Source organism: Tupaia chinensis, unplaced genomic scaffold (genome assembly GCF_000334495.1).
Source record: "Tupaia chinensis unplaced genomic scaffold, TupChi_1.0 Scaffold000539_1, whole genome shotgun sequence".
NCBI classification, from domain to species: Eukaryota; Metazoa; Chordata; class Mammalia; order Scandentia; family Tupaiidae; genus Tupaia; species Tupaia belangeri.
In genome coordinates this window covers 2,249,857-2,263,203 of record NW_006160052.1, presented here as the reverse complement: position 1 = coordinate 2,263,203, position 13,347 = coordinate 2,249,857, and the positions used below count along the sequence as shown (strand labels likewise).

Sequence of the window (13,347 nt, the reverse complement as noted above, 5' to 3'; positions counted from 1 at the left end):
AAATAATTATTTTATTTAACTTTCTTCGTTGTCATTATTTTATTTTTTATTGTATTGAAGTTGACCAGAGAATGACAGAGAGAGAGAAGGAAAGTGAGAAAACAAGCTACCAGGCCCAGGAGTTGAACTATGGTCAGCCATGTAGTCCAGGCATCTTTACCACCATGCCACCTGCTGGCCCTGACTTTTGCAGAGAGACAGAGACAGAAAGCAATAAATCACTCACCCTCCTGGGGGTGTGGCCGGGAACGTGTGCACACACACCTGGTGTGGGTTTTAAGCCACTGGGACTTGAACCATGGTTTACCAAGTGGGAGTCCAGTGATGTAACCATCATGTCATCTGCTGGTCCCTAAGTTCTGTTTTTGTTTGTTTTTAAATTAAACATCATCATGCTAGGTCTTATGTGAGAAGATGGTCTTTGTCTTCAGGGACTTACAGTCCCCAGATTCCGATCATGAATTTGGAGGGTTGATTGAGTTGTCCTGATCGCATTTTCTCGTGTACTTCCAATTCTGAGGTTTTGGATGTACTAGCCCTGTGAAGGCTTAAAACAGGATTGCGTAAGTGGTGATGATTTTATTCTGTATATAATATGTAGCCCTGTCCTGCCATGTGGTTTTTAGAAAAAGGAGTGGTATTTGGATCCCCACTGACGGAGGAAGGCATTGCCCAGATATACCAGCTGATCGAATATCTACACAAAAGTAAGACTGCTTGAAATTTTAACGTTCTTTGCTTAAGGAAGAATCGTCAGTTTTCTTTTGAGAGCTAACTGCCTTGCGTTTAGTACCTATGAATTAATCATCAGCAAAGGAACCTAACCAGTGATAATTCTAGGGGGAATTACTATGTTTTAAAATATATTTCCTTTACACTATCTTATGTATCAATTTGCTTTAATAGCTCAAAGATGTATATAAATTAGGTAAGGTCTATGAAGTCACATTTTCCCTCAACTCAGAGACACATTTCTTCTGGAAAAACATAAGTAACGTTATCCTTAAAGAATTGTGATATTTATTAAGGGCACATGATTCTTTTTACCTCCACAAATTCTCTGATTAAAATACACTCTTCACTTAATTCCCATTTCATATCTGAGCAGTCACGCTGGCTATGCCGTCGCTCTCAGGGCTTGGCAGGCTGAGTGTATGTGAAATGTGTGGTCCGTGTGATGCCGTGATCAGTACAAACCTTCCTTGGTGACACCAACCCAAATACCAACTGGCTGTTCTGTGGGACGTGGTGCTAGGAGCTCGAGCAGACGCTGCACACTGGTAGCCAAGGGCTTGCCTTATCTGCACTTATGCTTTGCTGGCAAAGGATTATGGGAAAAATTAAACTAGTTCTCAGTGTTTTAAAATAGGGAGAGTCCAGGTTTTCAAATTCTTGGGCGACAGGACGATCTAGCACCCTGGGCTCCGCGGCTGCTTGGACATAATCAGCGGGAGCACCGCTGTGTGTGCTCCAGCCATTGTGGTTCCCGTTCATTCTCTCATTACCTGCCTGGACTTAGACTCCCAGATAAGAGGCTGTCTAGGGACAGGGAGGTGCCTTGGCTGGAAACGAGTTTTCTCTTCTCTCATTACCTGCCTGGACTTAGACTCCCGGATAAGAGGCTGTCCAGGGACAGGGAGGTGCCTCGGCTGGAAACGAGTTCTCTTGCTTCTTTGAGATGAAATCAAAACTCTATGTTCCACTGTTGTGAAAATGCCCTTAGAGCAGGGATCTCCAACTTCCAGGCCACCGGTCCATCGCCTGTTAGGAAGTGGGATGCACAAGGAAGTGAGCGGTGGGCGAGCAAGCCAGCAAAGCTTCATCCATACTTATAACCGCTCCACGTCGCTCACTCCTCTGCTTGAGCCCTACCTCCTGTCAGCTCAGCCAGGACAATAGATTCTCATAGGAATGCAAACCCTAGTGTGAACCACGCTCTGAGGGCTCTAGGCTGTGCATCATAAACCATCCCCTCTCCCTAGGTTTGTGGAAAAATTGTCTTTCGCAGTTTTCCACAACCAGGCCCTGGTGCCAAAATGCTGGGGACCCTGCCTTAGAGGAGCTCAGAGCCGAGTTGGGAGAAGATAGTCAAGCTGGGATGACCCTGAGCTTTCGGGAATCTCTTATATTGAACGTGATCTGTATGTCAGAGTTCTAATTCCTGGAGCAGACGCTCTTCATTCTAGGCTGGGAAAACAATTCACAGGAGTGACAAACCTCACGGTGAAGCCAGCCCTCCAGCAGAGTCTGGGACGAGCAGGGTGAAGCGTCTTCAGGGAGATGTGGTTTTCTGTCAGTTCAGTTTTCAAGCTCATTGTGAGCATTGATTAGCTTAAATCCTGAGTCTTCATCCTCAGGCTGTTGAGTGACTCTGGGGAGGACTTAGTGTCAGAGAGCTCCAGATACTGAGGGGTATTTACGTATGTCTCCTCGAGGGGCCAGCAGGCCCTAAACTGCTCTGGGAAAACAGGTAAAAAACTCTTTCCAGGGCTTGCTAAAGGGTTTTTAAATTTTCTTTCTTTTAATTAATTAATTAATTAATTATTATTCAATTTGACCAGAGAGAAACAGAGAAAGAGAGGGAGTGAGAAAGCAAGCTGCCAGGTCCAGGACTCGAACCATAGGCAACTATGTGGGAGTTCAGCGCCTTAACCACTATGCCACCTGCCAGCCCCAGTAAAGGATTTCTTGGAAGTCTTTCTTTTTTCTTAATGAATTATTTTATTTAGCTTTACTTATTCATTTTAATTTGACCAGAGAGGGACAGAGTGAGAGAGAAAGAGAGAGGGAAAGTGAGAAAGCAAGCCACCTGGTCTGGGACTCAAACCACAGTCCGCCATGAGGGAGTCTAGTCCCCTTAACCACCATGCCACCTGCTGACCCCAAGAATAATTTATTTTTTAAATTATTTACTTTCTTTATGATTATGATTTAATTAAAAAAAAAAAACTCACCAGAGAGAGGGATAGGAAAGTGAGAAAGCAAGTTGCCAGGTCCAGGACTTGAACCATGGTCAGCCATGTGGGAGTCTAGCACCTTAAACACCATAACATGTTCCAGCCCTTGGTAAAGGTTTTTTTAGGTGTAAAGTAGTCTTTAGATGACTTATTTTAATCTTATTTTCTCTTTTTCTGTCCTTTTTGCCTGTCATCCGTTTTCTCCCACACCGAGCAGATTTGCGAGTGGAGGGTTTGTTTAGAGTGCCAGGGAACAGTGTCCGACAGCAGATCTTAAGAGATGCTCTCAATAATGGAACCGATATTGACTTGGAATCAGGGGAGTTTCATTCAAATGACGTTGCCACTTTGCTGAAGATGTTTCTGGGAGAGTTACCGGAACCCCTGCTGACACATAAACATTTCCACGCACACCTCAAAATTGCTGGTGAGTATAGGAAGGGAGGTCTTATCATTTAATAAGGTCCTTTGAAATTTTCTATTACTTGTAGCCCACCACAGCAATACTTCTGCGAACATTAGTAAACTGGGCTGTTATTGCTGGCCTTCTCTGGGTACTCAGTAGTACTGGCCAAATGCTTTCTTTGTAAGTGAGTCTCTTACTGAGATAAGGTATTGGGGCCAGCAGGTGGTGTGAAGGTTAATGTGAATGGCTCCTACATGGCTCACTCTGTGGTTTGAGTTGCAGACCCAGCAACTTGATCAGCAAGCTGTGTGTGTGTGTGTGTGTGTGTGTGTGTGCATGCCCCAAACCAAGAGGAAAATGGAGGAAAAGGGATTGTGGTGTGGCCATCCCCTCCGGGAGGGGTGGGTGCTTTCTCTCTCTTTCTCTCTCTCTTTCTCTCTCTCTGTCTCCACCACTTTGGCGAGCACACATGCCTTATACCAAAAAAAAAAAAAATATATATAAATAAATAAAAAGAAAGAATAAGGAATTGGTAATAAGATAATGGTTGGATTTTACTTATTCTTGTATAGTTGATGAATCTTCGCATGGGGTCTCCCCCTCACTGCCTTTATGAGAGAGTAGGGGAGACAGAGAAAGAGGGAGAGAAAGGGAGGGGAGAGAGAGCTAGCATCTCTGCTAGGTTAACACCTTGTCAGGACCCTTCTGCCCCAGTCCCCAGTTAGGCAGGATCACAGGTGGAGGCACCTGTGCCTGATGTGTTCAGGTTGGCTCAGGAACCGAACCTGGGTCTCCCTGTGCCTCCAGCCTCCCACGTGATGGGTATGCCACAGCGTCTGGGCCACCATGCACTTCACACATTGTCATTGACCAACAAATGTGTGCTTCCAGTTGGATCAATTCCAGTCACTCACCTCAGGTGGTTACAGGTGTGCTATGTTTGACTGGGGGGTTTCTGCTCAGTGTTTCTGTGCCTAGTTGAGCTCTGGCTCGCTGAGTCCTAGTGTACCCTTCTTGAGATCCTTGGTATATGTACTAACACCTACTAGAGGCAGTCCTCGTCCTCTGGCTCGCTGAGTCCTCGTGTTCCCTTCTTGAGATCCTTGGTATACTAACACGTACTCAGAGGCAGTCCTCATCCTCTTTTATGTGATGGTAGGGCATTTCTCTCTGCATGCATCTGTGAGAGAGCTCCATTTCAGCTCGTACTGCCCTCGTTCTGTCTGCTCGTGTGGTAGGACTTCATTCCTAAATAACAGCTGCTCTGCTGCCGTGGGCTCTACGTGCACACCACACCAGAATCCACACTCACTCACTTAGTTTTCTGCATTTCTTCTTGTTCTTCTAGTTTTAAAGATAAGCAGTGCAAAATTTGTTTCAAATAATATTTACTACTTTAAAAAAAAGAAAAACTAGTTTTGACTTTTTAAAATCTAAGATTAAGGGGCCAGCAGGTGGTGTGGTGGTTAAGGCGTTGGATGCTCCCACATGGCTGACCATAGTTCAAATCCTGGACCTGGTGGCTTACTTTCTCACCTTCTCTCTGTGTGTGTGTCTCTCTGGTCAAATTAAAAATAAATGAATGTATAAATAAAGTTAAATAAATAAATAAAATCTAAGATTAAGGGGCCAGCAGATGGTATAATGGTTAAGGTGCTGGACTCCCACATGACGGACCACAGTTCGAGTTCTGGACCCAGAGGCTTGAAAAATCATGCCAGTTCATGTGTGTGCATGCCCAACATGGGGAATGGAAAAGGGATTGAGGGGTGGCCATCCCCCCTGGAGGGTGGTTTCTACTTTTCTTCTCTCTGTCTAGTAACCACTCATGCCCTATGACAAAAACCTAAAAAACAAAAAAATCTAAGATTAAATTTTTTTAGCATTTTCAGTAACAATTCAGATAATATAAATCAGTATTACTAGTGTTACGTAACTTTGCAGTTATTTTGTGGAGAGATGAAGTTGTTAGATCTTTGTAAGAGTCTGGGCACTAATGATAAATTCTTTTTTTAATGAATTATTTTATTTAACTTTATTCATTTATTTATTTTAATTTCACCAGAGAAGGACAGAGTGTGTGTCGGGGAGCGAGAAAGCAAACTACCAGGTCCAGGACTCAAACCCCAGTCAGCCATGGGGGAGTCCAGCACCCCTAACCACCACACCACCTGCCAGTCCCACAGGTGATAAATTCTTACAGTAAGAGCTGACTTGGACGACCTTCTCATCTGCTTCCCATTGAGCACATTCATCTGGTGCGGGATGTGAAGGCCCTCCGTGCCCTGGGGTTCACTGCTCTTTGAGAACGTGCTGAGGCCATCTGGTGCGGGATGTGAAGGCCCTCCGTGTCCTGGGATTGACTACTCTTTGAGGACGTACTGAGGCGTGGTGCAGTCATAGCTTTTGATGTACCTTGCTGACAACTGGAAGGGATTTTTGTTTTCCGTTTCATATTAGCAGAGAATATTTTCTAGAAATATTACCTGCCTTTCCTAACCCTGGAATTATTATTGAGGCTTAGTGGCTTCAATAGCATACTATAATCATTTTCAAGTCCATATAGTTTATCCAAATGGTTATTTAGTGCCCTTTGAAATTCTGGTTATTCAAGGGACTGTTTTTTTTGTTTTTGTTTTTGATTTTGGAGAGATTTTTGCTATAGGGCACGTGCGCTCGCCAGACAGATAGAGAGAGACAGAGAGATAGAAAGCGAGAAATCACCCCCCAGGGGGGGATGGCCACACCACAATCCCTTCTCCACTCCTCTCAGGATCTTGGGCACGTACGTACACGCGCCCAGCGTGAGTTTAAGCCACCGGGTCCGGGACTCGAACCGCAGTCGACTACGTGGGAGTCCAGCGACATAGCCATTACGCTAACTGCTGGTCCCCAAGGGACTATTTTTATTGGTGATGTCTATTGCCTGTTAGGGGAGAAACAGTGACTCCAGGAGGATCCGCCTAGAACTGTGCTGTGGTTAGGGCACAATTTACTCATTTTTCTTTTTGCCTTTAGCTTAAAGTATCAGTGGGGGAAGTGGAGAGGGTGACGTGATCAAAGGCACCTGTGGACGTTGTGATTTGTTCTTTCAGTCTTTGGTTACAGCCATACTACTGGGTGTAAAGTGGTATCTTGTTGTGTTTTTATATTTTAATGCCAGAGGGTGTGTGCACACACCAGAGAGAGAAAGCGAGAAAGAGAAAGTAAGTGTTCCCCAGTGGAGCCCGGTTGGTCACACTGCGATCCTCTTCTTTCCCTTCCTCCAGCCCATCAGGATCTTGTGCATGTGTACACACACACCCAGCATGTTTTCCGATTTGCCAGGGCCAGGATTCAAACTGTGGTTGGCCATGTGGCATCTGCTTAGCTACTGCGCTGTGGGGCCAGCCTTCACTGTGGTTCCGATTTAAATGTTCTTGGTCACCAACGATAGGGAGCATACAAATGACCATGTGTGTATCTCCTTTGAAGGAATAGCTGGTCAAATCCTTTCCATGTTTAAAAATTGTTTTCCTTTTTTAGAGAGATTTTTGTATAAGAAGTGTGCGCTTGGCTGAGAGTCAGAGAGACAGAAAGTGAGAAATCACCCCCCGGGGGGATGGCCACACTTCAGCCTCTTCTCCTCCATTCTCCTCTTTGGGATTTTGGGCACTCATGCACATGCGCCCGGTGTGGGTCTCAAGCCACTGGGTCAAGGACTTGAACTGCAGTTGGCCATGTGGGAGTCCTACGACGTAACCATTATGCCATCTGCTAGTCCCCAAAATTGTTTTCTTTTGTTGTTGATTTGTATTGACTTTATTTTGTAGTTGTATTTTTCTATAATGTTTGAGCTTTATTTATGCTTGATTCTTCTTTTTTTTGATGGGAATTGAGGGGAGAGTGATAATAATAGCATTGTGTGGGACCAGTACTTGGCGTAATGGCTATGTCGCTGGACTCCCATGTAGTTGACCGTGGTGCAAGGCCTGACCCGGCGGCTTAAACTCACGTCAGGCGCATGTGTGTGCATGCCCAAGATCCTGAAAGAGACGAGAGGAGAAGGGATTGCGGCGTGGCCATCCCCCCGGGGAGGTGATTTCTTGCTTTCTGTCTCTCTGTCTCTGTCTTTCTGGTGAGCGAACGTGCCCCATAGCAAGAACCTCTCAAAAATAAAATAGCATTGTGTTTTTTCTTTTTCTTGCTAATATTTTCTTCCTCTCTTGTCCTAAAGATTTGATGCAGTTTGACGATAAAGGAAACAAGACCAGTACTCCGGATAAGCAGCGGCAAATTGAGGCTCTTCAGTTGCTCTTCCTCATTCTCCCTCCCCCCAATCGTAACTTGCTGAAGTTGTTGCTTGATCTCCTGTACCAGACAGCTAAGAAGCAAGACAAGAACAAGATGTCTGCCTATAACCTTGCCCTCATGTTCGCTCCCCACGTCTTGTGGCCCAAAAATGTGAGTGTTGAGTGGGAGAGTCATGATGTAGTTTTCTCGGGCTAGGGCTTGTCCTGTCCTGTGGCTGTGCCCAGGTGAGGTTGTCAGGGGTCCCAGGTCTCATCTTCAGCTGTATGAACTTGCTTTATGAGTTCATTCAAGAGTCATCAAGCCCAAAGGGCCATTTCTGTTAACCTCACCTACCCCTTCTCCTCCATGTCTCTATCCTGTCGGGATTCTGGGCCTACACACTTTATGGGCCCAGTATGTTTATCAAGCTGCTGGGTCTGGGAGGTTGGCCGTGTGGGATCCAGCTCCCTTAGCTACTAGGCCAGAGGCTTGGCCCAATATGAAGTCCTTAACAGGAAAAACTTCTTGGAAAATTAAATCAATTTCTGAGACTGAATGATATAAATTTAGGAAAGAACTGTATGCTGTTAAGGGCTAATGTCTTCAAGCTTCTAGCTCCTGCTTTGTCCTCACTTCTCTGTTCCCCGTACTCGCATTCTCTGTGGATAAAGCTGAGTATGCATCTGGTTACGGAGCCCATGGCCTTGTAGTGATGCCTGTGAGAAGCCAGCTATCTGCAGTCTCGTGCACACGTGTGTGACCTGCAGGCAGATAAGTCTGACTCCTGCCTAGTCACACAAGTTTTTGTTGTAAGACGGAGCGGGGAGCCAGCGTCCCTTGACTGGAGCTGCGAACCAGCTGTGTTACACGTGTCTTTATGCCTTCTCTGCTTAGCCGCCACCACTGTAAACAGCACACCAGAGTTTCACCCTCATCTCATAAAGTAGTTGAGAAGATAATGTTGGAACGTCATGACACCTTTTTTTTTTTGAGAGGTTTTTGCTATAGGGCGCATGTGCTCGCCTGACAGAGAGAGACATAGAGACAGAAAGCGAGAAATCACCCCCCAGAGGGGATGGTCACGCCGTAATCCCTTCTCCTCCATTCTCTTCTCGGGATCTTGGGCGCCCGGCGTGAGTTTTAAGCCACCGGGTCCGGGACGCAAACCCCAGTCGACTACGTGGGAGTCCAGCGACATAGCCATTACACTAACTGCTGGTTCTCTGTCATGACACCTTTTTGTATAGAAAAACAGAAAAATACGTCATGACTTTCCAGATGACCAAATAGAAATAGGTTGGTTATAGTGACTTATAAACGATTTTTGAGATTATAAGAAGTGAGAAAAGAAAGGTAAAGGAGAGAGATTGTGTGGAACATTTTACCCAAGAGGTAACTAGTGAAAAATGGAAGTTCTGGGCCAGGAAGAGCCTTCGGGGAGGAGAGGACACACCACCCTCATCCGTGTTAAGGAGATCAGACCTCAGTATGGAGGAGTTTTAACACCGATGGCCAAGACTCTGGGAAAGGCGCAGTGAACGTGACTGTAAGTGCCCAGAGGGCCCTGGTGGGAGCAAGCGGTAATGAAGACACATGCTGAGGATGGGGTGGGGGGTAGGGTGCTGATTTACTTACCAGAGGACAGGAGAAGCAAGAGAAGGGAGTCCATGACAATTCCACTGTGCTCTTCTTTTTAAATTATTTTTTGGAGAGGTTTTTGCTGTAGTGTGCGTGCACTTGCCTGGTGTGAGTTTAAGCCATCAGGTCTGGGACTTGAACCGTTGTCAACTACAGGGGGTCCAGCAACACAGCCATTATGCCAACTGCTGGTCCCAACAGTTCTACTGTTTTAAGAAACAGATGTCACCTTTGGTCTCAGGAGTGACAGTTCTCTTTTGTCTTTGGAGAAACCCGGTTTCTCTGAAGAGGCAATGTCCTTGATGGCTGGTCTAGATTTTGTTCTTCCTGCCCCTCTTGAATCCTAGGCTCGGTTTTCTTTAGCACCTCTGGTTATGTCTTATTTTCAGGCAGAATTATCAAGTGCAGGTTGGTTCACAGGGATTTCCTGGTCACGACAGGAATGCACGGTTGTTCTGGATTATGTCATAGTCGCTGGAAACTGGCCAGACCAAAAGCCTTGCAGAATTAAACCTTGTATCAGAAGGACCTTCGTTAGGGGGGTCAGCAGGTGGAGTGGTGTTAAGGGCGCTGGACTTCAACATGGCCGACCATGGTTCTAGTCCTGGACCTGGCAGCTTGCTTTCCCACTTTCCCTCTATCTTTCACTCTCTCTCTCTCTGGTTGAATTTTAATTAATTAATTAAAAATTATTATAAAAATAAAAGCAGCGCCTTGTTTGAGGACATGGAAGGGACAAGCGCGTTGGTGAGCACTGCTCTCCAGCCCTCACTGCCCTCTGATTTCCCTTCCTCTGACCAGGTTACTGCAAATGACCTTCAGGAGAATATCACAAAGCTGAACGACGGGATGGCCTTCATGATTAAACACTCGCAGAAGCTTTTTAAGGTCGGTAAGGGACGGCATTTGGTTGGTGACAGCACAGGGATGATGGAGCAAGGGAGAGTGCTGGAGGGCTATCAAGGGACAGGCAAGAAAGGTCCTTCTGGGGCTGTCACCCAAAAGGGACGGGAGCAAAACCCAGGACACAACCAGGCTTGGGAGGAATAGGAGCATGTGTCCACCCTCCCGGTCTTCCGTCCTTGTCATGAAAGGTAGCAGGCAGGCAGCGTGGCAGTAGAGCGCGCGGGCGGCTCCCCCCCCCCCCCCCCCCCCTGCCACTAGGATGGGAAGGTCTGAGAACCCCTTTCGTTTCTTACTCTTTGTCCCTTCCAGTCCAAACAGGCAGGGTTTTTGCCAACATAATTTTGTGGGTCGACTGTGGAATTCAGTGGGTTGGATTCCATTAGATGAAAGCCACATGTATAAATCCTTTGAAAAGAAATCCTCCTCTACCTTGGTCTCCTGCCAGGAGGGCCTCAGGTCAGTACCTTCCAGCTTCCTACAGGCCCTCTGGTTTTTTTGGGAAGGTCCGTGAGGCACACTCTGCTCTCTTAGAAGAGCCCTTTGCCTGATTGAAGACTGACCTCTTGGTGTTTCTCAGGTTTTGCAAAGGTTACGCAGTCACATCCTTGGGCTTTTCTTTAGAGTACACTTTCTTCAGAGTGAATTTCTTACTGTTAGCATCTTTTGCCATCTGGAGAGACTGAGAATTTCCAAGATCATTCCATTCTGGTTCCTTTTTGCTTATAAGATTTACCATCTTAACCATTGTTTTCTTTTAAGGTTTTTGTCACAGTGTATGTGTGTTCGCCAGAGAGACAGTGAGAAATCACCCTCTGGGAGGATGGCCATACCTTAGTCCCTTCTTCATTCTCCTGGGATTTTGGGCACATGTACACACACACACACACACACACACACACACACACACACACACACACAATATGATTTTCAAGTCCTGTACACACACACACACAAAATGTGATTTTCAAGTCCTGTCTGGGAGTCCAGTACCTTAACTACCATGCCACCTGCTGGCCCTACCGTTTTAATCATTTTGTGGGTCTATAGTTCTGTAGCATTAAGGACTCTCACATTGCTGTGTGGCCAGCCTGACTGTCCACTGCTTCTCATCCTGCAAGATTAAAACTCAATGCCCATTGAATAGTAACTCCCCTGTCCTCCCCGCTAGTCCCCGGCGAGCACTATTGTGTTGGGTTGGGAAAGTTACGACCCATTTCTGCTTTTTTAATCATTTTGTGGGTCTATAGTTCTGTAGCATTAAGGACTCTCACATTGCTGTGTGGCCAGCCTGACTGTCCACTGCTTCTCATCCTGCAAGATTAAAACTCAATGCCCATTGAATAGTAACTCCCCTGTCCTCCCCGCTAGTCCCCGGCGAGCACTATTGTGTTGGGTTGGGAAAGTTACGACCCATTTCTGCTTTGAAAAACGTAGAAAAAATATGTCATCACTTTCGTAGATACCTCTGTCTCTATGAGTCTGTCGTACTCTAAGAATAGCCTATAAGTAGAATTGATAGTATTTGTCTTTTCGTGATTGTCTAATTTCATTTAGCATGTTTTCAAGGTTCACTATGTTGTAGCAAGTGTCATAATTTCTTTCCTTCTCTTTTAACTGATAACTTTAAGAAAGTATGGTAAAATATATGTAAAATTGACCATTTTAGCCATTTCCAAACATGCAGGTCAATGGTTTTAAGTACATTCTTGTTATATAACCACCATTGGCATCCACTTCTAGAACTGCTTCAGCTTATAAAACTCTACACTAATGAAACAACGGTTCCCATTCCCCTCCCCAGCCCTGACTTTCTAGTCCACGTCCTGTGTCTGAATTAGAGCTCATTGGGCACCTCATGTGCAAGCACAGTGATGCAGGATGGTCATGTACAACCTAAAGATGTCCTAGTCAGTGACAGATGCTTATACGATGCTGGTCCCATAGAGAGCAACAGCTGTACCATACACTGAGCTGTGCAGTAGGCTGCACCTTCTTGTTTGTGTAACACACTCTGTGGTGTTTGTACGAAGATGAATCACTTAATGCATTGCTCAGAAAATTTCCCTGTGTTAGTGATGCATGACTGTGTTTTTCTTTTCATGACTGCCTTATTTATACTTAGCATAATGTCCTCAAGTTTCATACACAGTGTAGAAGGTAACAGGATTTCCTTTTTTTTTTTTTAATTGCCAGAGGGAGTGTCATTGGCCAGAGACAAAGAGGGAGAAAGATAAGGAGAAAGCACCTCCGTATGGTTGTGGCCTTGCCACAATCCCTTCTCCTATATTTCTCTATCCTATTGGGATTTTGACCATGACATTCATGCACCTGGCGTGTTTTTCCAGTTGTTGGAGGCAGGATTTGGACCACAGGGTCAGTCATGTGTGCTCAGGCTCCCTCAACCACCAGGCCATGGGACCAGCCCAGTATTCTTTCTGGTTAAGGCTGTGCAGTATTCCATTATGTGTACATACCACATTTTACTTGAACTTTCCACTCATCTGTTGATGGACACTTGGGTAGCTTCAATGTTGTCTTATGTTTTAGCTATTGAGAATAATGCTGCTACAAATATGGGCATATACAGCTATCTCTTTGAAACTTGGCTTGTAAGTCTTGTGGATATACCCAGAAGTGACAGTGTTAGATCATATGGTAATACTTCTGAAAATATTTCGAGGAACAATCATACTGTTTTCTGTAGGGTCTATACTGTTTTATGTTCCTACCAGCAATGTACAGGGCTCTAATTTCTCTACATCCTTGCCAGTACTTGTTATTTTCTGTTTTCGATAGTAGCCATCCTAATTTGGTAGGATGTAAGTTATTAATTACAGTTTTGATTTGCATTTCCCTAATAATTAGTGATGCTTAGCATCTTTTTATGTGCTTATTGGTCATTTGTACATCTGCTTTGGAGAAATGTCTATTCAAGGCCTTTGTCCATTTTTTGGAATCAATTTTTTGTTGTTGAGTTTCAGGAGTTCTCTTTACATTCTGGATAGTAATTCCTTATCAGGTATATTGGCAAATATTTTCTCTAGTTCTGTGGGTTGCCGTTTTACTCTGTTAATAGTGTCTTTTAGTTTTGTTATATTTTTAAATTTGATGTGGGGTGCATGTCCTCTCTGGAGAGAGACAGAGAGAGTGAGAGAGAAAGTAAGAAAG

General features: G+C 45.1%; 1 protein-coding gene across 1 annotated transcript in view; it reads left to right on the top strand.

The window, feature by feature from the left end:
• The window catches only part of ARHGAP19 (Rho GTPase activating protein 19), a 125,790-nt gene that overhangs the window by 49,306 nt on the left and 63,137 nt on the right, over positions 1-13,347 (top strand). Inside the window, exons 3-6 of the mRNA XM_006157399.2 lie at positions 627-707; positions 3,175-3,384; positions 7,580-7,806; positions 10,075-10,161. Of these exons, the coding sequence (XP_006157461.1) occupies positions 627-707; positions 3,175-3,384; positions 7,580-7,806; positions 10,075-10,161 (605 nt within the window). The remainder of the gene's footprint in view (positions 1-626; positions 708-3,174; positions 3,385-7,579; positions 7,807-10,074; positions 10,162-13,347) is intronic.